Below are 26127 nucleotides of genomic sequence, written 5' to 3' on the forward strand. Positions count from 1 at the left end.
GGGCCTGGCACCTTTCTGGAAGGGGAGACTGGGGCTGTTTGATGTCCAGGCCCTGATGTTGTGTTGAGGCCACTTGTGCCTGGCCAGTGGGCTTGCGTCACTCGCCAGGACAGCCGTGCCTGGCGGGCGTTGTGAGGGCCCCCACTCCCCCCACCCCTCCCCTCGCCTTGCCTCGCCTCACCATGGTCCTGGTGTCCGCACAGCCGTGCCTCTGTGCCAGGTGCCACAGGTTGACGGACAGCTGGTTGAGCCTGTTACTGCGCAGGTCCCCATGGGCCAAGATGCTGTTAAAGAAAGAAAGGCCCAACGAGCTCTGGCGCTTTAGGGCCTGATACAGAAAAAAGAGGTTACTATCTGGCACTGGGGCTCAGGCCCGGCCCAGTGTTGACGCTGCCAGGGGTTCCAAGGCCAGCTCTACCACGGATCTTCTGGAGGGCGAGCTGCTTAACCTCCTCGGGTTACCCCAGCACTGATAGGCCGTCTTGCATTAATGCAAGTACAGGAGTAAACTGAACGGTAAGATATGTCTCTTACAGACGTGTCCTCAAGCCACCCAAAGTTTCAGTCACTATTCCCACCCTCTGGGTGCTGGTAATAAAGACCAAAGACAGCTCCCCGTGAATAATGCTCCCCAATGCCTGGTGCCCATGCCCAGCTTTTATAGGAACCATTAGGTATTCTTCACACCAGATCATTCCTCTTTTGCTCAGTGATCTGATGTGAAAGGTACTCTCAAACAAGTAAAGTCTAGCCAAAACGTCAGAGTAGACCAAACCTGAACCCCAGCTTTGAATGGTAAAGACAGAAGGGAAACTAAATCTCCAAAATGCAACAGGCCCAGGAGAAAAGATACCAGCTCCCCAAGGTAAACAAGGGACCTGGGAAGGCCCAAGTCAGCAGGTGGGCCTGAGCAGGGGACCAGGTCAGATCGCACATCTGTGTGGGTCCTGGAGAGCTGACGCCCGGACCCTTGCTGGGTGCTCTTGGCTGCTGCTGCAGACGTCAGTGCTGCCAGGAGCCTTGAGTGTCTGCTTTGCTGCTTGGCAGCTAGCGGGTATGGGGTCCTTACACTGTGACAGGTGTGAGCTCTGTGCCTTACACAGCTCACCTTGTTTAATCTTCACAACTCTCTGTAGGTAGGATTTTAGAGCTGGATCCCAACTCATGGTTATCCAAACTCTAATCTAGGTGCTACTGTGAAGGGACTTTGCAGGTGTGATTAAGGTTATGGACCTTAGGGAGATAATCCTGGATTATCTGGGTGGGCCCAATCTAATCACTTGAGCCCTAAAAAGCAGAGAAATTTTTCAGGCTAGAGTCAGAGACAGGTAGCAGAAGAGGAAAGCAAAGGAAAGGTGACGCAGAAGGGGAGACCAGAAAGATTTGAAGCACGAGAAGGACACGACCCACCACTGCTGGCTTTCAAGATGGTAGAAGGGGGCCAAGAGCTAAGAAGTGCAGGCGGCTTCTAGAATCTGAGAAGAGCCCTCAGCCAACAGCCAGCAAGGAAACAGGACCTCAGTCCTACACCGGATGGAACTGCAGTGGCCAACTCAAGTAAGCTGGGAGGTGGATTTTTCCCAGTGCCTCCTGGTAAGAGCCCAGCCACTCAACACCTTGATTTTGGCTTTGTGAAACCAGGAGCAGAGAAACTGGCCCGGCGGGCACCAACTTCTGACTTACCAAACTGGTGAGATTATAAATGGGGGTTGTTTTAAGTTTGTGGTGACTTAAAGCTGTAATAGGAAACCAGTACGCTCCCATTTTGCTGATGAGGTCAGAAAGCTTCAGGAACTTGCTCAAGGACCACAGCCAGCAAGTGCAGAGTGAGGATTTGAGCTCCGGTCGTCCAGTTCTGGAGCCTGTGCTGGTACCTACACCCTCCCATGTCTGCCCCGGTTTATAAGATGTTCCCATAGACCCATGGTTAACATCACATTAGGCATCCAAATTCTGAAGAAGCTAACAGATTTGCCCAGTGCAGCTACACAGTTTTATCCAGGGAAATAGGAACGATTTGATGTGGCTTAGACCAATACATATTTTTTTTCCTGCTTTTTTCAAACAACCTACTAACTGTCCATCTGTCCATGCATCCTTCCATGTGTGGAGCCCATAGAGCAGCAGACTACGCTAACTGCGGAGCCAACTTTGTTACCCCCTCCTGCTGCCCTCTCCCAAGTGAGGATTTAAAGTCTTCTGGTGGAGAAAAAAACAATGCAATAAAACTGCCAAGGAGCAGCTAAGAATGCAGTTGGGTGACAGTGGCTTTGTGACGACAGTGAAGAGACTCAAGCCCCCTAAACTGAGCCTGCCTGGACAACGGTCTGGACCAGGTGACCGTCACAGAAGCAGCTGAGCCGACCGAACAGCACTGCTGTCAAGGAGCGGGGTCACGCTGTCGGGTCCCAAGCCTGCAGGCACAAGGAGGGAAGGCTGGTAGACTCTAACTGGCTGGCAACTTCCTGCTTTGGGTTCCTTTGTTTAATCAGACAGTGAGCTCTGCCCCAGTCGGGAACGCGGCAGAGACCATCCAGTGGGTTCCAGCCCATCCTGCGCGCCTTTTCAACTGGCTCTCATCTGATGCCTGGGCCCTGGTTTCTGCTCAGACCTAGAGGACCAAGCTAACAGAAAACTCTCAAATCCAACTATAAGAGTCTCCCGAGAGAGGCCCTTTAACGACGTTTCTTTGAAGCAAGGGAGAATTTTTAGAAGTCAAACAAGTAAGACAGTATCTTACTGGTTACTTCTCTGTGCTGTGTCTTCTCAAGCATTTTACTCTAAAAGCCCAGTCCGCACGTGTTTTAAATGCACAGCCCATTAAAACGAGATCGTTAGAGACGGGTCTGGGGCGGGCAGGCCGAGCAGGCGGCGTGCAGAAACCCAGGAAACTGAACACACTGAGAGACCAAACCAGGGCCTCCAGCCCCTCCCCTCCCTACAGAGGCTTTAAATAGAAGAGCTGCTTTTGTTTCTTTTCCTAGGGGAATTGTCATTTGCAGGAAGTTGTAACCGTCTGGCATGGTTCCCAGCCTCACCACACCCAAACAAACAGCTTCATAAAGCTGGTGACTAGGGCAGGGCTGGCTCCTTCACGTGCATGTAGAGGACAGTTTTGGAAGCAGGGCTGACACCAGCGCTGAGAGATGAGACACTCGGCTCGGGCACCAGCGTTGGGCTTTCACAGCGCCCAGCTTGGTCCACAGCAGGTGGAGAGAGGTCTGAGTGCTCCGGGTCTAGAGGCCTCCCCTCCCAGGGCCGCCTGTGCCGAACCTCACAGCATGCTGTTAAAGTGAAGGATGACACGTTCCATCTTAGCTCAGTCCACCCATATTTTTTCTAATAAATGTGCATATATGGGCAGACATTTTCAGTGAGAGTCCCTGGTATTTATGTGAGTTGAAATGTACTTCAGAAACTTTCCAGCCCTGCTATTCTTTCAGAATTATTTCAGAGTCCTTATCACAGTCAATGCCTCCTCCCCCAAGAGAAAGAGACAAATGTTAAAACAGTTCCAAATTATATGGTTCTGGGCTCTATTTTTGTTGTGAGCCTGGAGGTCCTAGACTGTGGTCGTTTATGCTGTCAGCAGCCACCTCTGATTAGACCCAGCCTGTCGAGTCAGAGTGAAGAAATGCATTTTCAAGCCCCGGGGCACATGTTTCTTGGGCATGACGTGTCAAACACACAGCCCTGCTCTGGCAAGAAGCTAGAGCCAGAGCCCTTGGCTGTAGGCATCAGGGAAGGTGCTAAGAATCCTTCACAGCAGGGGAGTGACCAGTGCAAGCTGAAGGTGAAGGACTCCATTTCTCCTGCAGCGTAATGAGGGCTCTCTCCTGAAGGCTGCCTACCGCACAGAGACGAAGTTTACAGGCTTTCGAAAAAGGCCTTTCAGTTGGAGGAGGGGTGATCTCTTCTAGCACTAACGGGTTTGATAAACCAGTTCCTGAAGAAATTGGGGTTCTGATGCTGCCCCCTCCACTGACAGCCAGTGCCCTCCAAGCATTAACTCCCCAGCATTCTACAGCCCTGCACCCAGGGGGCCCCAGGGTCAGTGGGACCCACCCACAATCCTCCCTCCCTAGAGAGGGCGCTGGGAGGCACTTGGGGCCCCCAGGGCAGCAGTGGTTCTGTGTTTTCCATCTGCCTTTTGGCCTGCTAACCTTAAGGCTGGCCCTGTGTGCCGTGCCCCTGACCTCCGCAGTGGCCACTGGGGAATGGAGTCTGGAAAAAATCCCGCTCTCTCCAGGACCTGCTTGAATACCCTGGGGAGAATGGGAACGCGGGACATACATGTATGTTGCGTGTGTGTGTGTGTGTGTGTGTGTGCATGCATGCGCACCCACAGCTATAGAATATTCTCATGGTTTCTGTGGTGGGGTGGGGAAGGGGGGAAGGGCAATGGTGGCATTTTGTACAGTCCTGGAAGTGAGTAAGAATTAAAAGTCCAGTTTGATCTTATTTTGTCTTCAAAGGATTTAGTGGGGTGGGGAGTAGAGAAGCAAATCCTAAAAACGTGAGACGAGGTTTGGGAAGGAGGGAGCTGGGGAAGCGTGTGGGCAGGAAGCGGAGGGCTGGAAAGCCACTGGGAACCCTGCAGTCCGAAATCTGTCCTGGGTTTGGGAAAGGGAATTGGAGGGGGTGGGGGGTGAGTGGCAGTGAGAGAAGACAGAAATCTGCCAACATGAGATCAGGAATGAGCTGTCAGTATGTGGAGTAGCGAAGAGCAAGACTGGGGGTGTGGGGCAGACATGGAGGCAGAAGCCTGACAGGAGCTGCCCCAGGGGAAGGACGTGGAGAAAGGTCAGGCACTGGCTTTGACTCCAGGGTCACTGCCAACCTCCCCACCCTGATTACACAGCAGGAATCAGCCTTAATGCAATGTCCACCAAGCCTGAGACAGAGCTTCTGGGATCCAACTGTCACCCACATGTTTGAGCTGACGCTGCAAAAATGGAGTGACTGGGGAAGGGTACCAGGTAGTTATTTAGATCATACTATAATCTGGAAATTATTTTGAAATCAGTCAACCATCTATCTATAATATGGAGAATATGGGGAAAACTGCTCTGAAAAGGCAACGACGCAACATCTGATAAAGGAATATATTCTGTGGATCAGAGCATGGGTTCTAGAAGATTGCCTTGACCACATTCTATAGCTACCACTCTAGGATTCAGTTTCCTCATCTGGCAAGTGTAAAGGGATAACAGCTATTCCCACTCATGGGACTGTTGTGAGATGAAACCACACACGCAAAGTTCTCCACACTACACTTATGTATGAGAAAGGCTGGGATGGGAATTTCCTGGCTGTCCAATGGTTAGGACTCCGAGCTTTCACTGCCAAAGGCCCGGGTTCAATCCCTGGTCGGGGAACTAAGATCCTGCAAGCTGTGGGGTGCAGCAAAAAAAAAAAAAGAAAAAGGCTGGGCAAGCATAGCCTACTATCATGGTTGGACAACAACCGTATGCCACTTGTTAAAAAGTAAGTGGTGGGCTTCCCTGGTGGCACAGTGTTTGAGAGTCTGCCTGCCGATGCAGGGGACGCGGGTTCGTGCCCTGGTCTGGGAAGATCCCACATGCCGCGGAGCGGCTGGGCCCGTGAGCCATGGCCGCTGAGCCTGCGCGTCCGGAGCCTGTGCTCCGCAACGGGAGAGGCCACAACAGTGAGGCCTGCGTACCGCAAAAAAAAAAAAAAAAAAAAGTAAGTGGTAAGGCCTTGACCGAGGAGGGCGATGCAGCGGCTACGGATTCACGCTTGAGCATCTGGGTGATCCCTGTTCTGTCACAACCAGAGGAAACCAGCAGCTCTGGAAACCTCTGAGCCTCGGTTTTCTTTTCTGTCCAAGGAGAATGAACGCAGCACCTGCATCACAGGGCTGTTGTGGGCCTCAAAGAGCTAAGGTGTGGGAAGTGCAGGCTGTTACTCACTCAACATGCACTGATTGAGTGCCCGCTGTATGCCAGGTTCGAGGTGAGGATGCCGGGGTGAGTGACAGATGGATCCCAGAGACCCTGTGTCAGGCACAGGCAGGTCTCCGAGACCCACGTCTCGAGGTCCCGGCCACATGGAGCTCACATTCTGGTGGGGAGGCAGGCGACTGAGAAGTGAGCACAGAGCATTTCAGAGAATGCCCGAGCACCACAGGGACAGTTCAGAGGGGCGCAGCAGTGTAGAGGAGTGTAGTGGCTACTTGACACAGGGTTCAGGGAAGGCCACTCTGAGGAGGTACTTGAGCTGAGACCCGAATGATGAGAGGGGTGGCCAGGGGAACCCTGGGGAGGCACAGTGCAGGCAGAGAAAATGGTAGGAGCAAAGGCCCCGGGGCCCTCGATGAACAGTCTTCACACAGGCGCGTTACTCTCTGGACGAACCAATGTCCAAGCACCCTGGGAACGCGTGCTTTCAGGGCAAGCGGCAGGGATGGGGGCGGCAGGGGCACCTACCTCGTCCTTGGCCAGGGTTTTCAGATGCTCCAGGATCTGAGCCATCACCGTCTCGCACAGCTTGTTGTTCTCAGCCAGAAACTTGGAGTCTCCCCCGTAGAGGCTGTCATTGGAGTCAACTGATGGAAGAAACCAGAGCAGTGAGACATTCCCAAGCCCAAGGCCAGGGAGAGGCAGCCGTGGTGTCAGCGGGTGGCAGGAAATCACGGCAGGGCAAATGGAAACGGCCAGAGTTTGCCACGGGCTTGGGCCCTTGGGAATCATGGAGAAAACACCTGGCCTTCCAGACAGTCTAAGCCAGAGAGCTCAGACTCTGAAGTCTGTCCCCTCCGGCCCAGGCATGGAGGGGGACAGCAAGCATCACAGTGGCCATCAGAATGGCTGTCAATACTGAGCACCGGGGTGCCAGGCGCTGGGCTCAGCGCTTCACAGGTGTTACCGTGGAGTCCTCAAAACCGCATGTGCAAGAGATGACAGATGGGGACACGGAGGCTCCGAGCCTGTCCCAGCCAGGATCCCAAACTGGGAGGCTCCCGTCAAAGCCTACGCAGTTAAGCACCGCCCCCAGCCCCCTGCCCTGTCACTCCACCTCCAAACTTCTGCAGATCGAACAGAAGGTTCTCTACGTCTTCTCGCAAACCTGAATCCTTTCACTAAAGTCCCCTCTCTCCTTGGGCATCTCCTGTGACAGCCGCTGTCTAGAGAAAGAGCAGCTGCAAGAACAGCCTGGGTTTGACCTCCCTCCTCCCTCCTTCCTATCGACCTTCGCACAAAGCATGACCTCTGGGTAAGGAAGCAGAGGGACTCTACAGGGTGCGGTTTTGCGCTTGTTTTTTTTTTCACTTAATGATTCCTGGAGTTATTTCCATATCAGCATATATGGATGTGCTGCTTTGCCTGTACTAGCTGAGCAGTAGTCCATTGTGTGATGGACCAGAATGCTTTTGGTTGGTCCCTCCTGCGGACACTTCAGCGGTTCTCTTTCTTTTCTTTTTTTTTGGGGGGGGGGGGCGGTGAGGGGTCAGGGCGAGGCTGCTGCAAAGTCTGTAAGGGAACCACAACCTCTGCCTTGCAGAGTCGATTCTTTCCCCCCATGCCTTTTCTCGCCAGATCCTTTTTGAACTGCTTTCACCCCAACTCCCAAATGCCGACTTGTACGTGGCTGAGCAGTTATTTCCGGTGTGAATGAGCGGCGCTCAGTTCAGTGCAAAACCATTGGAGCACCCTCAGCGCTAAGTGGTCAAGGAGAGGAAAAGTGCAGTGGCAGCTCTTAGATGTTTCTGATCTGGTGGAGGCCTAAAATTTGGGCCACTGTCCCAGGTGCAGTGACATCTGATAAGGCAGAGGCCGTGCAGGTGCCTTTGGGGGGCGCGGCTGGGCTTATACAGCCATGTACACACAGTGCTAATCCAGTTCATGGTTTAGAGACGTCAATAAGCCGGTTCAGCTTAGCTCATCTGGGGGAATGCGGTTTGCTGTGCTCTTCTCGGCCCAGCTCCTCACCACCCCTAGGATCCTGTCTCCTAGGTATATACAATCAAAAGGGATGATACATATGGGATCACAGTAAAGCCCATGAAGTTGTGTGATGCAAACAAAAGGTGACACCACAAGCGAGGGACACGGGGCACCCGTTTAGCTTGCAGATGGGTGAGGCTGAGAGTCAGAGCCACAATGGATAGCCCCATTATGGTCAAAGTCACCAGCCGTCTGTCAGGGCCTGCACAGAACTATTCCCTGGACTGCTGGCAACGAGCTACAGAACCAGGGGATCACGTTAAACAGGCATTGGCCAGAAGACAAGAAAAGCCAAGCTACAATGTGCAGGGATGGCTTCTGAGCTTTTAAGAAAGAGACCCCTCTTAGGGTCACTTATAGGAAAATTGGCAAATACATCAATGTACCAGAAATACATCTAAATGGCCTATAATTTTAGGGGAAAAAAAGTTCAATTTCACTAGTGATCAAAGAACAGAAAACTAAAACCACAGAAGAACTTTTAGTAAAACATCACCTATCAGATTAACAAAGGTGAGAAAGAATACCAGGTTTTGATGTAGGCCTGGGCAAACTGCTGGTGGGAGTACCATAGTCTGGAAATCAGTAAGAAAAGCCTTAAGAAATGTCCAGTACCACTTCACACCCATTAGGATGGCTGTTATTTAAAAACAACAACAAAGAGGAAAATAAGTGTTGATGAAGATGTGGAGAAACTGGAAGCCTCGTGCATCGCTGGTGGGGATATAAAATGGTGCAGCTGCTGTGGGAAAGCGACTCCAGGATCCAGCAACTCCAATGCTCAAAGGACTTGAAAGCAGAGGCTCAAACAGATACATGTACATGAATGTTCATAGCAGCATTATTCACAAGAGCCGAAAGGTGGAAACAACCCAAGTATCCACTGACAGATCAATAGATAAGCAGAATGTGGTTTAGTGGTTTATCTAAACAGTGGCATGTTATTGAATCACAAAAAGGAATGAAATTCTACTACATGTTACAACATGGATGAACCTTGAAAGCATTATGATAAGAGAAATGTGGCAGACACAAAAGGACAACTAGGGCTTCCCTGGTGGCACAGTGGCTAAGAATCCGCCTGCCAATGCAGGGGACACGGGTTCGATCCCTGATCCAGGAAGATCCCACATGCCATGGAGCAACAAAGCCCGTGCGCCACAACTACTGAGCCTGCACTCTAGAGCCCGCGAGCCACAGCTACTGAGCCCACAAGCCTAGAGCCCATGCTCCGCAACAAGAGAAGCCACCGCAATGAGAAGCCCGAGCACCGCAAGGAAGAGTAGCCCCCGCTCGCTGCAACTAGAGAAAGCCCGCGTGCAGCAACGAAGACCCAACGCAGCCAAAAATAAATAATTAAAAAAAGGACAACTATTGTATGACTCCACTTATATGAGGTACCTAGAAGACGCAAATTCATAAAGACAGAAAGTAAAATAGAGGTCACCAGAGGCTGGGGGGAGCGGGGAAGGGGGAAGTTATTGTTCATTGGGTACAGAGTTTGTTGGGGAGGATGAAAAAATTTTGGAAATGGATAAAGGTGATGGTTGCACAACACTGCAACTATACTTGATAAAACTGAATTAAAAATAGTTAAAATGGTAAACTTTATATGTATTTTATCACTTTGTACATTTTACTCCAAAAAAAAAAGTCTTAGTACAGAAAAAGGTCAGATCTTTGACTTGGGAAAACCCACTCCAAGGGATTTATCCTAAGAAAATCATCCCCCCAGTTGCACAAAGATGCATATATGTGATATTGTTTCATCACAGAGGACAATGTTCATTGTATGTTCAATGTGTGTTCACTATAAATGTTGTGTATAATGGTGAGAGGAGAAGCAATGGAAATATCTGCCAAGAGTTCTGATTAAATGCTCTGTGGCATTAGCATTAAATACAATACTATGAAGACAATGAAAGTATATGATCTATAGTTGTTACCTACCATGTACTACGCTATACTATACTATTGCTACAATATACTATTCCTGAAAGATATTTATAATATGCTGTTAGTAAAGTGACAAACCAGTATACCTATATACCACCCACAGACATATACAGCCATATACTTCCTAATTTATAACTTCCTAAGAAACAATTTTTTCAATTAAAAAATTATATTTTATTACTTTATCTATTTCCTGTAATCTGTCTTGAATCTTTTGGGGAATGGTACAGGTATAAGCATATAGTAATTAACTGATTGACAAAATAATTTCAGGGATGCTTCATGTACATTTCTAGCTGCTATTTCAAGAATAACTCCTGGGCTTCCCTGGTGGCGCAGTGGTTGAGAGTCTGCCTGCCGATGCAGGGGACATGGGTTCGTGCCCCGGTCCGGGAAGATCCCACATGCTGCAGAGCGGCTGGGCCCGTGAGCCATGGCCGCTGAGCCTGCGCGTCCGGAGCCTGTGCTCCGCAACGGGAGAGGCCGCAACAGTGAGAGGCCCACATACCAAAAGAAAAATAGAATAACTCCTTCTTCTACTTCAATAAAATTGTACATAATATTCTTTTAAAATTCTTACATTTATATTTAACTCCCAATTAGGCATTTGGGAAAAGTATGAAGGAGGAAGAATGACACTATGAAATGTATTTTTTAATGAGCCATTCTTTGCTTATTTTTTTCCAAATAAATTACTACTGAGTTTCTAAGTGGGAAAAAAAAAAAAAGAATAACTCCTTCTTCTTTTATCCCCAGCTTTTTACTTAAACAAATGTCAAGGCTGTAGAACAGTGGGAATAACTACAGTGAAGCGCTGCCTCTCTCTCACCCAGCACCACCAGCTGATGCCGTTTTGCCACTTCCGTGAAGCTCTCTCACTTGCTCTCTCCACACACTCACGTACACACGTCATTTTTTTTGTCTAAACCATTTGTAAGCAGGTTGCAGACATACTGCCTGAGAACGAGGAGAATAGCTGGTCTCCTTGCTCCCCAGCTTCTCTGTCCGCCTGAAACCTCTACTCCGGTTCTGAACTGTCCCTTTGTGGGGAATATTCTGGGAGTGCTCTCCTGGGTCGGCTGCTGGCTTCGTAGTTGTTCCTAGGACACAGCTTGGTAGTGAATTGCCCTGGGCTGCAGGCATCCGTCCCGGGATTTCTGAGACAGCTCTGGCTCTGGCTGCTGTGTTTAACTGCCGTCCATGACGTGGAAGACAGCAGTTATTCTTGTAAGAAGAGAAAGAATTTGATTCAGCCATTCACCACCATCTGATTTTGAAGGCTGGCAAAATGCAGCTGGTAAAGGAATTTCTCGCACCTGCTGCCGAGGACGCGGCTAGTTCCTGGCATAAATTCCCAGTCTTACTCCGAGATGGAGTAACCTGCTCTCCTTCGGATTAGCCCAGCAGCAGGGGAGAAGTGAGAAGGTCTAGGACCACCTGTGGTCAACCACCCAAGCTGCAGGCATCCTGCCCAGAGGGGCCAGAGGCGTGTTGAGAGCAGCCCACTCACACACGCAGAGCGCGGACTAGGTGAGGACCTGCTCTGCGCCAGGTTCCAGGACCCGGAGACCCGGTGGGTGGGGAACGGGCTGACCTGGTCCTGCCCTCACAGAGCACACAGTCCACAGGAGGTGCAGACGAGCAAACGGGCAATCACAACCGCATGGGCTGCATGGCAGGAGAGGGTGGCCTGGGGGTCCCAGGATCCTAAAATCTAGGCTTGGGATGGAATTATAGAATCAGTGAGATCCAGGCTGAACCCTGAAGGTGGAAAATTCACAGAGAAAGTGAAAAACGGGGTCAGAAGTGGGGAAAAGTGTTTCCATGCTAACACTCGGTGGTGACAGCGGGGGAGAGAAGCGCGAAGTTGACAATCAGAAGTAATTTGGCCTGGCCAGAGTGTAAGGCAGGCCTGAGAGTCCAGACTGGCGCTCACAACGGGGAGAAATGAGATCCCTGGCAAATGGCTACTAAAAATAGCCCAGGATCTCTGCATCTGTCTGGCCCTGGGGTCACAACCCCAAATGCTTCAAGGGCCTGGCAGGTGACACGGAGGAGTGAAGGGGCTGTGCCGACTTCCCACGGGCCCCTGAGCTGTACTCTTCCAACTAGACATCTGTGTGTTAAATAAATAGACATTCAGTGTCAGAAGTGTCCTGCCCTTCCACAGCAAGCACACTCTCTCGCACGCTCGCATGACAGCACTGGAGTTACGGCTCCAGGTCATTTCAGAACATTGTCTTCTTATTCATCTGGAAAGAAAACAGCCAAGGCATCCTTCGTAAATGCAAAGAAAAAAGCTGACCCCAGTTTTCCAAAAGTTCGAACCTTTGCCAGCGCTGTCTAAAGAGCGGCCTCGACTAAGAAGGAGGTGGGAAAGTGGAGCCCCCACCCCTGCAAAGCCTCCCGGGGCCCCAGGACTCTCTGCTACGAAGACAACTGTCAGGTCACAGTTGTGCACCCAGAGTAAACAGCTGGGCCGAGAAGGCAGCAAAGAAAACCCGCCGTTCTGTTTTCATCTCTAAAAGCTAGAGAACTAGACTCCACCTGTCAAACACAGCCACGCTCCCTGTGCTGGCGCTCTGGCTCCTACAGTCCGCCCTGCTGTGCTGTGTAGACAGGGGATTCAGTGAGTCTGTTTAAGGAAGGGAAGAGCGAGGAGAGGGCTTGCCCCTCTCATAGGGCCCAGGTTTCCAGACCCACTTCCGCGGCAGCATCTGGTCCTCAAAAGTTTCTCTGTTGTTCTGAGCCCTCCGCGTGCCCTTCACAAGAGAGGAAATAAAAATGCCAACAGATACGGGAAAAGCTCACCCTCATTAGCCATCAGAGAAATGCAAATTACACTCATCAGAAGAGACAAAATGAACAAGACTGACCATATCAAGGGAACAAATGGAAATCTCATTCGTGCCTGGTGGGAGTGTAAACTGGTATAACCATTTTGGAGAACTGTGAGACAGTACCTGCCAGAGCTGAACATAAGCACAGCCCACCAGGCAGCATTTCCACCCTGGGCATATACCCGACAGACATGAACCCCAAGAGTTATATATTCAGGAATGTTCACAGCAGCACTCCTCACAGCAGCTCAGAACTGCATCCACAGGGGAATGAAGAAATTCTGGTATATTCATACGATGGAATACTATGCAGCAATGCAAAAGGATGAACAACAGCTACACACAACACAGAAGAATCTCACAGACGTAACACTGAGTGAAAGAAGCCAGACGCCAAAGAACGCTTGCTAAATGAGTCCATTTACGGAAAAGTCAAAAATTGGCAAACTAATCTGTAACGTTAGAAGTCAGGAGAGCAGTGTACCTTTGGAGAGGAAGGTGGTGGTGCTGAGTGGACGGGGGCATACAGGGGACTTCTGGGAGCTAGTAATGTTTGATTCCTCTGTCTCGGTGCTAGTTACTGGGTGTGTTCAGCCTGTGATGATCTGCTGAGCCTTATGATTTATTGTATGCATGTACTATGATATACTTTAATCAAAATACTGTTACTTTGTAATTAAGGAGGCAGCATAACGCGTGTACCACAGTGAATTCCACTCCGAGCACTAACTGGCCTTGAGCTTGGTAAAACCATTTGTCTTTCGGTGTCTCCCCTTGCTTGTGTGTAAAATGGGGACACAAATGCCCGTCCTCCTCATAATGCTGTCAGGATTAAAGGAGAAAGAGGCCCATGGCGTCTGGTGCCGTACCTGGCACACAGTAGGAGCTCAGATCGTGGGAGTTATCATCATTGACATTAACCAACCTCCCCAAGTTACATCTTTACGTAACCTCAGCCCCCAAATCCCAGCCAGAGGAAGCCTCTGAGAGTCGTAACAGGAGGCCATCCTTAGCACTGCAAATTTGTTCCCTAAAATATCCAAGTGTAGAGACAGTTGCTTAAACCCTGAAGTATTCATTTATTGGCCAAACTGCTTTTAACAATAGGGCCATTTGTTTGGAAACCAAAAATCGGAACTGAGGCTCTGACAAGCAGGAAGATGCTTAGGCTCACTGGACAGAGGTCTGGAATTGGGACTGTCCCATGTTGTGTCAAGGACATGAGGAGGCTGCTCCCGAACCTGTAGGAGCAAGTTCAAGACGGCTGGTTGCATGTTGGGGAGCAAGGCCATCTCCTTCTTCCAAGCACCTGATCTAAGGGTCCAGGTCAGGACCCACATGAAACTGGTAAGGAACAGGCCTGGGATGAAGGTCATGCACGTGCCTATGTAGTCACCGTTCTAGGTTATTCTGTGGCACACCCAAGACATCACTGATCCAAGAGAGTGCTTCTCTGAACTCGTCTGTTTGCCGAAATGACCTTGGATGCTTGTTAAAGATACAAATTCTCAGGCCTCTTCCTGGGGATTCTAATTTAGAAGAGACACGTGGGGCCCAGGAACCTGTATTCTTAAGAGCTCCCCAGGTAATTCTTACACTGGGCAAATTTATCAAGACCCTGGACTAGAAGTTCATGGTAGGTAAAACACAAGGGGATTAAATAAAAGAGAAAATGAAAACCCTGCACTTGCTGCTCAGAAGTTCAAACACAGTGCCGTCTGGTGGAGGGACCCAGCTACCTTTGTCTACGTGGTAGAGATAGGTCTCCTGGCTCATGGCGGACAGCAGGTGCAGGACACAGGTGTAGATGCGGATTTTCTCATCACTGTTGTCCTCCCAGGTGTAGTCCTGGATCACGTTGAGCAGCTCTCGAACAAGAAACAGAACCCCGTGTTCCGGATGATCCTAGTGGAGGACCAAAAAAAGGAAAAATAAACCTAGATGTGAAGCAGGAGGAAAAAAAAATCAAGACAGAAACCCAGGTCCCTCCCTTTAGCAGCTGTAGAGAAATTAAAGTGCCAGCTATGGTTAAACAATAGAGAGAAAAGTGACACAACGTCGTTAACTCCACTAAACAACACACTCCAGTCTGGGGAGACAAGCTTTGAGAGCTCTGGGTCTGAGGAAAGAAAGCAAAATTACCTGTCAGTTTAATGGGCTGTTTCCAAAATTACAGCCTTGCTCTTATGTCCATAACAGTAAAAAGCCCTGTTCTTCCAACTACAAAAGCTAGATTGCAGGTCTCGTTGCAGACAGCACAGCAGAAGCCACCTACCTCGGGTAAACCCCCAAATGATCACTGTCACCACCAAAGGCACCGACTTTAAACACATTCTCACTCTTTAGGGCATTCAGCAACATTAACAGCTAAATTGAGGATCCTCTCTTGGGAGAGGAAAAACCCAACAGTCAGTCACAGAGCTTATAACAGTGTTTCTCAGATGCTAAACTGAACCAGTGCTGGGACGCAAAAAAGTCAGCAGCTTCAATTCAGTTCCAAAAAGGATATGCAGGGCTTCCCTGGTGGCACAGTGGTTGAGAGTCCGCCTGCCGATGCAGGGGACACGGGTTCGTGCCCCGGTCCGGGAAGATCCCACATGCCGTGGAGCGGCTGGGCCCGTGAGCCGTGGCCGCTGAGCCTGCGCGTCCGAAGCCTGTGCTCCGCGACGGGAGAGGCCATAACAGTGAGAGGCCCACGTACCGCAAAAAAAAAAAAAAAAAAAAGACTATGCAATGCAGTGGCTCCCCTGCTGAATGCTCTCCAAAGACCCCTCCCCCCCCAGCTCCTGCTGCCATCGCCCTGCTGACCCGGCTGGTCCATCTTGCCCCTCACTCAGTCCACCGCCACCTTTATGGCTCCTGGGACCAGCTGGACCACTCAGGGTCCTGGCAGGACACAGACGACACGCTCACAAGGGTTAAACGAGGATGGGTTAATGAAAGATTATCAGAATGAAGAGAAGTAGCGAGAAGGCACCCAGGGCCTGGCAACAGAGGGAAACTGTTACCATCCTCGGGCTGAAAGCACGCGGTGGGGAGCGAGTTTTTGCAGTTGGAGGAGGCCACCCAGCAGCAGCTGCAGCCCTGGATGGAAGAACAAAGCCATCGCCAAACACGGCCCAGTGAGAGTTGGGGGATAAATACCCCAGCCTCGCTCTCCTCCTGCCCTGCAGTCCATGTCACTGCTCGCGCTGGCTGAACCAGCTGGAAGCCAGAAGGAAGGAAGCCCCGGTGACGCGATCCCCAGAGGCCCGTCTCCCACACAGACCGGACTGAAGGGCACAGGGTGCTCTGGAGGGCAGCTCATATGCCAAGGGGGTCTGGCCTCCCAGCCCTGCTGTTCCCCTGACTGGAACATTCACCTGTGAGACTTGGCTGCACTGGCTCCTTGACAGCCTCCAGATCTCATCTTACATGTTAGCTCCTGCCCTGATCGGCAATCCAGAGCCCCTACCCGTCTCTCTTCATCTCTCTTCACGTCAAGTCATCCATCTCATTTTTTCAGAGCAGTGCTCAGCATCTGAAGTGATCTTATTTATTCCTAACTACCCAAACATACCTCTTGGTTCATCTTTTTTTTCATCCTAGCCTATAACCTCCAGGACGGCAGGTACTTTATCTGCTGTGTTTGCCAGTAATACACTGCCAGGACTGCCCAGGACTGCAAATGGTGCCCCATCCCTGTCTCTGCTTCCTGGGACAGTGCTGGGCACAGAGCAGGCACTTGGTAGGTAAATAATGTTAAATGGATAACATTTTTCAAGCACCTTCTACGTGCCAGGCACTGAGGTGGCTACAAAAACAACAGCTAACTTTTATGGTAGCTATTGTAGCTACCATAGCTTTTCTACGTTCCGGGAAGATACTTTTATGACTTCCTCTCCCCCCCATTTCACAGATGGGAAATGAGCTACACTGCTGGTGCATGGGGGAACCAGGATTTGAGCCCCGGGAGTCTGGCTCCAGAGTGGACATTCCTAACTGCTAATACTCTATTTATACTGCCTCTCTACAGATGGAGTAGGGACGAACTAGACTTTATGGAGCTGGCCGGTTGGGGGAAGGCATACACGCAGTCGGCTATCTTGAATTCAGGCATGGAGTAGAAGTGTGGTAACAGGGGTGCGGGAATTAACAGCTACATAATCCAATGTGTGGATACACAGCAGTAATACTTCCAATGGGCAAGAATGAGGGCGGAGGAGAAAGAGATGATTTGTACAGCTGCTAACATCTACAGGAATTGCTGTTACGGTATCGGCACAAAAGAAGACACACGATACTCCAAAATCTGAGTACCTCAAACTATATGCAGCAAAATTGCCCGTGCCATGGTCCGCCTTCCATTGCCAGAGTCAGTCTCAGATGGCAGCTCACTACCGCCTTGCTTTGCTAACAGCTGTTTCTAACTAGGCTATTTCATTCTGCTATGTGGATGTTCAAAATATATTCTATTTCAGGATCTGCCCTGGAAAGAGACGACACTCTGAATGTTCCAGTAACTTAATTTCAATACAAATTGCCGTAACTATTGTGAGAGAGCATTCAACACACCTGCAAAAAGGTGGAAGAAGGGGTCACGGAGACGTGAAGGTTTGTAGCCAGCCGTTTCTGCTAGCTTTAAACCGAAGAGACGAAGAGATTATTTCCAACCTTCTCTACAAGGAAAACATTTTCCACATGATAGCCACGCTTCAGTGGTTGTAACATTTTCAAAAGAAATTGTACCAGGGCCAGCAACTAAAGAAATGCAAACACAGATTTTTTTTTAAAGAAGAAAAAGAGATCCCGATTCAGTTGGCAATCCGAGGGGGAAAAGGTTTCCCCTGGGGTCTCTGCCAAGGCTGCCCGGCAGCAAACAAATGCTCAGGAGGCGGCTCCCAAGGGGCGCCTGGGAGGGACTCAAACCGCTCGCGCTCTCTCTCTCTGCTGCACGGAAAGGGGGCCTGCCTTCAACCACTCAGAATATCCCTCTGGCTCCTTGGTCTGTGGGAATCCTTCTATTAAATGTCACTGCTTGAGGGAAGGAATACCCTGAAAACGACTGACTTCCCAGGAGACCTGAGAGGCAGCAAAGACAGCGCCGAGTACACACATCCTGGCTTTGAATTCTGTCTTGGCCACTACTAGCTGGTGACCCTGGGTGAGTCACCTCACCTCTCTGTGCCAGGGCCTGCTTCTGTGAGCTGAGGATAATAACAGGTTTGTTTGCAGTGAGTATTTGTGAACTGCTGGCTGGCTCACTGTAAAAGGTATGTAAGTGTGTTAAATAAATACTCAAGTCCTTTAGAAAAGGAGCCAGAACGCAAGGGGACTGGGAGGAAGGGCAGGAAAGGAAAGAGGGGCACTGGGAGGGCGTGGCGGGGGTGGAGGGCAGGAGACAGATCACCGTGGAGATGCGAGGCCCTGGGTGAGTCTGCGGAGCTCCCTGGCCTTGCTGCAGCCAGCCCCCGCCCATCTTGCCAGCTCGAGACCCTGGTGTCCCTCTAGCCTCTCACCACCTCGCTCGTCACTGCGGCTCTCTTCCAGTCCCTCCAGTGCTGCTGGGTGACCCTTCCCACCTCAAGGCCTTACCCACACTGCTCCCTCTGCCCGGAACACCCTCCCCTCCCCGCCCCCCGCACTTAGGGACCTACTCGTCTTCCTCTGGATGTCGGCTCAGGTAACACATTCTCAGGGAACTTCCCTGACCCACTTCCCTTCAAATCTGAGGCTCTCAGAGGTCCCTGTAGTTCTTTATGACACTTTATACAACTGTAGTTAAGTATTTATTTGCTTATTAGCATCTGTCTCCTTGAGTGGGAGCACACATTTCTCACGTTCACTCTTCCATTCCCAGATCAACAAATATTTGCGGGGTGGACGGAATGAATGAATCTTAGCATCTGGATACCATGTTATGCTGATGGCTGGACTTTTTCTCAAAGATAAGACGGAGAAAAGACATTTCCCTGCTGTGTCCTGGTGATCAGTGCCAGAAAACTGATGGGAAACATTTCCACTGCCTACAAATTTCAACTGAATCAAAATTAGGCGTCTGAAGTGGTAACACTGAACTTGTTCAATTAATTCTACTTTGCTTATCCTACCGAATGTTGTCAAAAGAAATGCATTAGTTCAGTAACATGGAGAAGACTGTTCTGCAGTCTACCAAGAGGCTGACCGCTACTAATGCCAAAGAAGAATGCTTCAAAATGCTCCAAAGGTGGTACTGCTTGCTGAGGAGAGAGGGCTGTCCTGGGGGAATGTTTACTTCTGCACTTATAAGTATGAATAGAGTGGGCCACGTATTTTATTTGGTCTAAAATGGCTTCAGTTTTTTTCTAAACAAATAAAATGAATCAAAGCTGTCCAAACCCATTCTTTAAAAGTCTTGTGCTCTGGGGGTGGGAATGCAAAATGGTGCAGCCACTACAGAAAACTGTATGCAGGTACCTCAAAGAATTAAAAATGGAACTGCTATATGATCCAGCAATCCCTCCTCTGGGTATTTATCCAAAATCATTGAAATCAGGATCTCAAAGAGATACTAGTGCTCTCATGTTCACTGCAGCACTATCACAACAGCCAAGATATGGAAACAACCTGAATGTTCATTGACAGATAAATGGATAAATAAAATGTGGTATACACATATAATGGAATACTGTTCAGCCTTAAAAAAAGAAAGAAAGGAAATGCTATCATAACCTTGGATGAACACTGAGGATATTATGCTGAGTGAAATATGGCAGTCACAAAAAGACAAATACTGTATGATTCCACTTACGTAGGGCATCTAGAATAGTCATGTTCATAGAATCAAAGCGTGGAATTCAAGGGCTGGGAGGAGGAGGAAATGGGAAGTCACTAATCAATGAGCTTAAAGTTTCAATTAAGCAAGGTGAATAAGCTGTAGGGATCTGCTGTACAATACTGTGCCTTGAGTCAACAAAGCTGTACTGTCCACTTAAAAATATGTTAAGAGGATAGATATGTTAAATGTCCTTACAACAATAAAATTAAATTTAAAAAATAGAATTAAAAAATAAAGCTGTGACATGAAAGGTAAAAATGCGAACCAGGTAGGGCTTCCCTGGTGGTGCAGTGGTTGAGAGTCCGCCTGCCGATGCAGGGGACACGGGTTCGTGCCCCGGTCCGGGAGGATCCCACATGCCGTGGAGCAGCTGGGCCCGTGAGCCATGGCTGCTGGGCCTGCACGTCCGGAGCCTGTGTTCCGCAACAGGAGAGGCCACAGCAGTGAGAGGCCCGCGTACCGCAAAAAAAAAAAAAAAAAAAAAAAATGCGAACCAGGTAAAGGTGGGATATGGGCGTCATCTCCTGCTAAACCTACTCACAGCAGGCGGAGCTCGCGTGTGGCCCATCCTCTGGCTTCTGAGCTCGGTTAGCGCCCGGCCTTGGCCCTTCAGGCTCAACATCTCACTGCGCCCCGGAGAGCTGGCCAGTAGTTACTATGCTGCATCCCACAGGAGGGATGTAGGGTTGTTAAGTCTCAACAACCTTGAGCAAATAAAGCCCCCTGCAAACGTTTCAGGCAGACCATGCAGGACAGGCTCTGGGGCAGCACAGACCTCCCAGCTCCGCTGCTCAACAGCTGTGCGACCCCAGGCAAGCCTCTTGGGCTCCAGGTCTCCTCAAGTGGGAAAGGTACAATGACTCCTACCTTGCAAGGCTTGGGGGCATTTTCCTAGAGACTGGATGTTGACGAAGGGAGTTAGCGCTGCACAGGGCACCTAGTAAGAAGTCACGGACTGTGGCTATTCTTCATCTCATCATCTCTAGTAAATCTTGGCAAAAGCCTGAGCACTGATACCAGGAACCAATAAAGTCTGGCAGGGGGGTTCCCCTGAATCCCTAGGGGAACGGTAGGCAACAGAAAAGGATTTAATGGACCCAGAGGCACCCGGGGACCTGGAGAGAGTGCACCTGCCCCCCAGGTAGGGCAGCTGCTCTCCAGCTGAGGTCAACTGGCCAGGCGGGGAATGCGGGCCTCACATGGCTGGACCTGATTTTTCACAAGGAACTAAATTTCTGGGGTTTCCTGTGATCTACCAATTTTTATTTTTATTTATTTATTTATTTATTTTTTCAGTACGCGGGCCTCTCACTGTTGTGGCCTCTCCCGTTGCGGAGCAGAGGCTCCGGACGCGCAGGCTCAGCGGCCACGGCTCATGGGCCCAGCCGCTCCACGGCATGTGGGATCTTCCCGGACCGGGGCACGAACCCGTGTCCCCTGCATTGGCAGGCGGATTCTCAACTACTGCGCCACCAGGGAAGCCCCTACCAATTTTTAAATGTGGGTAATTAGTTCCAAACGTTTTCCATCATGATGTGGCCAACAAGTATGTCTCCGGGCTGGATTCCACCCACTGGTCATCAGTTTGTGACCCCAGGAACCAAGCTTCTGGTTCACAAAGCACTTTCATAGCTATCATTTCAGTCAATCCTCACAGCAGCCCTGCTAGGTGTGCATTTGGATGACATTTTAGAAAGGTGACAGCTGAGGCTCTGAAAGTTACAAAACTTTCTCAAGGCCACAAGGCTATTGAGTCATTGGGTCAGGACCGAACACAAGCTTTTCTTCAAGGCTCCAGTGATTTTTAACAGAGAAAACCCCATGTGCAGAAGGAAAACGCATCCCAGTTAATCAATGAACAACGACACTGATCAACTTCCTCATTAGAGACCCTGATTTTGTCACCTGACAAATAACTAGAATATCCAAAAAAGAGAGAAACTGATTATAAAGTACTAAGAAGGAGATCTGAAAACACTGAAAAGCACCAAGCCCGCCTCCTGAATATCCCAGCCCCTCTTCAAAGAACTTGGGATCTGAACTCGGAAACCTCGGAGCAACTCACTTTTTGTTCTCTCAGCTTCACTAAGATATAATTCATACACCCAACAATGCACCACTTAAAATGCACAGTTCATAGGTTGGTTGTATATTCACAGAGTTGTGCGGTCATCACCACCGTCAATTTTAGAACATTTTCATCACCCCAAAAAGGAACCCTGTACCCACGGGAGCTGGGCTGCTTTCATGGCCTGAGTCCAGAGGGACATTTCTTAAAGTGTGGTCCTAGGACCACCTACACCTGACTTGATGAGGGAGCTTTCAAAACTGCTGGTTCAGAGGCCAATCCCATCTACTGAGTGAGACTCTCAGTGGGAAGGCGGGGATGGGACAAAGCAAGACTCTATTTTAAAAAGCATCCCCGATTCCTATGTACATCTGGCTTCATCAGGAGCCGACCCATTTTGTGCCTGGACCTTGTTACAACCTGGTGACGCCTATGCACAACTCAGAGTACTATTTTTAATGCAGAAAATAAAATATGTAAGACTACAAAGGCAATCAATTACGCTAAAATATAGTTGTCAAAATATTTTTTCAATGCATTTGTTATATTGTAATCTATTACTTCTTGGTGAAGTAATGATGGGCCTAATAACTACTGCACTTTTAAAGGAAGGAACATGTAGACGATCTTCTGAAATAACTTTCACACCTGAAACGTGATATAAACATAGTGTTGATTATTTTCGTGACAAAGTCCCAGCTACTGCAACTGGTACTGTGGCTCTTTGCCTGTGATTCACAATGAAGCAAAAGGCTAAACTTCACTGAGGTTTGTGAAAAAAACAACAACAAAACAAAACAAAACACAAAAACCTTTTTTATCTCATCTAAATTCGTGGTTGCCCTGCCAGAAACCCTGGGGTAGGTGGACCCCAGGTTAAGAACCCCAACTAGGGTGAAGGTCCTAATGCTGGATCCTGGGAGTGGCCTTGATTCCTTCCAGCCCAAGCCTGACTTCTCATCTCCTATATTCCACGAGAAACCCCAGCATCTTCCCCTTCGACTTTTACTATCTTGTTGCGGTTTCTGGTACTTGCCATCAAAATAACACCACCATTACCTTTTTAAGTGTTTACTGTGTGCTAAGGCACTGCTCTAACCATATACGTACATTTGCTCACCTAACCATCACAACAACCTAGAGATGTAGATACTCTTATTATTTCCATTTTGTAAATGAGTAAACTGCACCCTGGTAATGTTACAGAATCACCTGAAACTCAGAGCTGGAAGGAAGGGGGGCTGGGATTCTACCTTAGGTGTCTTGGTCTGGAGGCCTGAGCCCTCACCACTAAGTGATACCCCCTCGACCATACAGAGAGCCTAGACTATATACCCTGGACACAGAATGAAGAGAAAACACATTGAAAAATTCAAACATCTGACTAGAAAACCAATACAGGTATAGACAGGACATCCCTGCACTTTTAGGATTAAGAATGTATGTAAAACAGGTCAAAGAAAGACATCACCTACAGGCCTTCTGGGGAAACGTACCGGAACTATTAATAGAGTAGAAAAGAAATTGCAGAGGAATTCCAGAAGGAACGATTCTGAGGGCCGCATCTTTCCATCAATATTAATCATCTTTGGAACTTCTGGAACGAGGCTTATAGCGGCTTTGAAAAAGGCATCAGCTGCAAGACAGAAGAGAAGTCCGTGTGTGAGAATGTTGAAAACTGCAGGGTCTGCTTTCTTCTTCACACGGCCTGGAAGTCAGGCCACACCGAGGGCTCAAGACAGCTGGCGGGTCCTGGAAGAGGGTTTCTGCACCGTGATCGACTCGTTGGAACGTTCGCTTGAGAGGGTGCTGCCGCCTCCCAGCTCTCCTCTTCCCCCCCTTCCTCCTTTGAGCGATTTGGCTCAGAGAACCTCAAACTGACTTCAGATAATACGTGAAAAAAGCACGTGGCAAATTGTTACAGAGGGCATAGAAGTCACAGTTGCCTGTACTGAAGGCTTCACCTGAACTGGTTCAGTGAACCATCCGGTTCACCACAGGAGGAAAGTGCTGTCCACAGCCCACTTCACAGGTGGGAAATGAGGTGTGGAACGAGACGTGCCCGGTCCTACCACAGGGCCTGTGTATGCGGGAGGGTCCAGCCGTGGTGGTGGAGCCCAGGCTCAAGCTCTGGTTTGTCTGAATATACTCTAACGCACACTGTATTTGTTAAAGAAATAACAATGGAAATGCCTGAAGGAATGTGTGCGCGCGCACACGCACGCGCACACGCACACACACGCGCGCACACACGCGCACACACGCACACACACGGGCGCACACGCACGCACACACGCACGCACACACACACGCGCGCACACACGCGCACACACACACGGCTTTAAAGACTTCTGATTAGGTGACAGTTCCGGAGAATCATTTGGAAAATGAAGACACTTTAAGAACTATGAAACAGACTATAAAACAAGAAGACCTCCAAGGGTGAGAGGGAGGAAAGAAGGGGAAGAGGGAGAGGGGAGGGATGGAGAGGAAGGGGGAGGCGAGAGAGAGGGAGTAACAGGAGGACACAGCCGGTGGGGGGAGGAACTAGTGTGTTGGTGGGAGCGTAGATGGAGAGATCTTTCTAGAACTGCCTAAGTACTAACCATGAGAAAGAGCCTCAGAACAGACAGAACACTGACCTGACAAACAAAATTTTAAACTACCCGACAAGATCAAACGTTTACATGGTTCAAATACACTTCCACTCCGCAACGGCTTGCAGTGATGCACACAGAACAGTGCTCTGGTCTGCAGCACCCCGAGTTAAAACCAGAAGCCCCTCCAGCACAGCAGAGGAGCAGATGCAACAACAAACGCCCACGGCCGGAAACAGAGGCCGGCCCTTAACGAGAAGAGTCTGCGACTGAAGCTGGAGAGTGGGGTAGTGACTTCTCTTCCTTCTTCAAAAGAAAAAACCACAGTATGGAAAGACACTGATATCAGGGTTTACTACGTAAAGTTACCTCTGCCCCAGGAGCTTCTCTCCCAGGACCCCGAACTCACCCATACCGCATTCACCTAAGCACAGTTATTAAGCTCCAGCTGTGAACTGGCGCTCTCCCGGGCGCTGTGGGCATGCGTGGGAAAACAGAGGCGGCAAGAGTTGACGACGTAAGTGTGATGAGCCCAACGTGATCACACTAATTAACACCTATCTGCTGGGAGCCTGTCGTATGCTCTGCTCTAAGGGGGACACAAAGCAGCTGATCCTGTCTTGATATAGGGGCTCTGGTAGATAAACCTCCCAGAGAGAGTCAGAAGCTGCAGGGTCTTCTGTCTTGGCATACAGACAGTAGTAAATGGCACTATTCATGGAAACCAGAGGAACTCCTAGGCCCTATCTTAAGGTAATTAACATTCTCAGTCCTCAAGCAGTCCTATGGCGAAGGTACAATTATTTCCATGCCCGGATGATGAACAAAGCTCAAAAGCTGAGTGGCCAGGTGAGAGTAGCCCAGGGATGGTGAAAGACTGAGCTGAGCAGAGTTTAAAGGCCATCACCAGCACTGAGCAACACAGTCAGATGTGTGTTTGTTAAAAGAAACACAAGTCTACAAATGACAGATATGATAAGGGGTTTATAACCAGAATACACAGACATTCTACAACAATGGAAAAAACAAGCAACCTGACTAAAGGTTACCCTGAATAGACATTTCTTCACAGAAAATACACAAATGGACATCAAGCACATGGAAAGATGCTCAACATCATTCATGAGAGAAATGCAAATCAAAACCACCAGGAGAGGGACTTCCCTGGTGGCGCAGTGGTTAAGAATCCACCAGCCAATGCAGGGGACACGGGTTCCAGCCCTGGTCTGGGAAGATCCCACAGGCCGCGGAGCAACTAAACCCATGCGCCACAACTACTGAGCTCTCATGCCACAAGTACTGAAGCCCACACACCTAGAGCCCGTGCTCTGCAACAAGAGAAGCCACCGCAATGAGAAGCCCGCGCACCACAACAAAGAGTAGCCCCCGCTCGCCACAACTAGAGAAAGCCCGCACGCAGCAACGAAGACCCAACGCAGCCAAAAATAAATAAAACAAATAAATTTATTAAAAAAGAAAAACCACCATGAGATATCATCTCACACCCATGAGCATGGCCACTATGAAAAAAAAGAGTAAATAACAAGTATTGGCAAAGATGTAAAGAAACTGGAATCTCTGTGTCCTGCTGGTGGGAATCTAAACTGGTGCAGTTGCTGTGGAAAACAGCTTGGTGGTTCCTCAGTTAAACATAGAATTACCATCCACCAGCGATTCCACTTCTAGGTGTATACAGCAAAGCAATGAAAGCAGGGACTCAAACAGATGCTTGTACACGAATGCTCACAGCAGCATTATTCACAAGAGCCAAAAGGTGGAAACCACCCAAGTGTCCATCAAAGAACAGATAAGCAAAACATGGTACATACACACGAAGGAGTATTACTCAGCCTTAAAAAGGAAGGAAATGCTGACATGTGCGATAAATATGAACGAACCTTGA

At 49.4% G+C, this 26127-nt stretch overlaps 2 protein-coding genes across 7 annotated transcripts in view; one reads left to right on the forward strand and one right to left on the reverse strand.

Moving 5' to 3' along the window:
• KNOP1 (lysine rich nucleolar protein 1) overlaps nt 1-19119 on the forward strand; it is a 38511-nt gene extending 19392 nt beyond the window's left edge. The window contains exon 6 of the transcript XR_010934928.1: nt 18603-19119. The gene's annotated coding sequence lies outside the window, so the exon portion shown is untranslated. The remainder of the gene's footprint in view (nt 1-18602) is intronic.
• Nucleotides 1-26127, reverse strand: part of VPS35L (VPS35 endosomal protein sorting factor like) — a 130231-nt gene that overhangs the window by 1086 nt on the left and 103018 nt on the right. For all 6 annotated transcript variants that reach the window (XM_067706492.1, XM_067706495.1, XM_067706491.1 and 3 more), the window contains exons 27-30: nt 23124-23263; nt 14503-14668; nt 6450-6568; nt 182-328 (exon numbers count right to left, since the gene is read on the reverse strand). In XM_067706492.1, the coding sequence (XP_067562593.1) occupies nt 182-328; nt 6450-6568; nt 14503-14668; nt 23124-23263 (572 nt within the window). The remainder of the gene's footprint in view (nt 1-181; nt 329-6449; nt 6569-14502; nt 14669-23123; nt 23264-26127) is intronic.

The sequence above is a fragment of the Pseudorca crassidens genome, chromosome 15 (assembly GCF_039906515.1).
Source record: "Pseudorca crassidens isolate mPseCra1 chromosome 15, mPseCra1.hap1, whole genome shotgun sequence".
In the NCBI taxonomy this organism is placed as follows: domain Eukaryota; kingdom Metazoa; phylum Chordata; class Mammalia; order Artiodactyla; family Delphinidae; genus Pseudorca; species Pseudorca crassidens.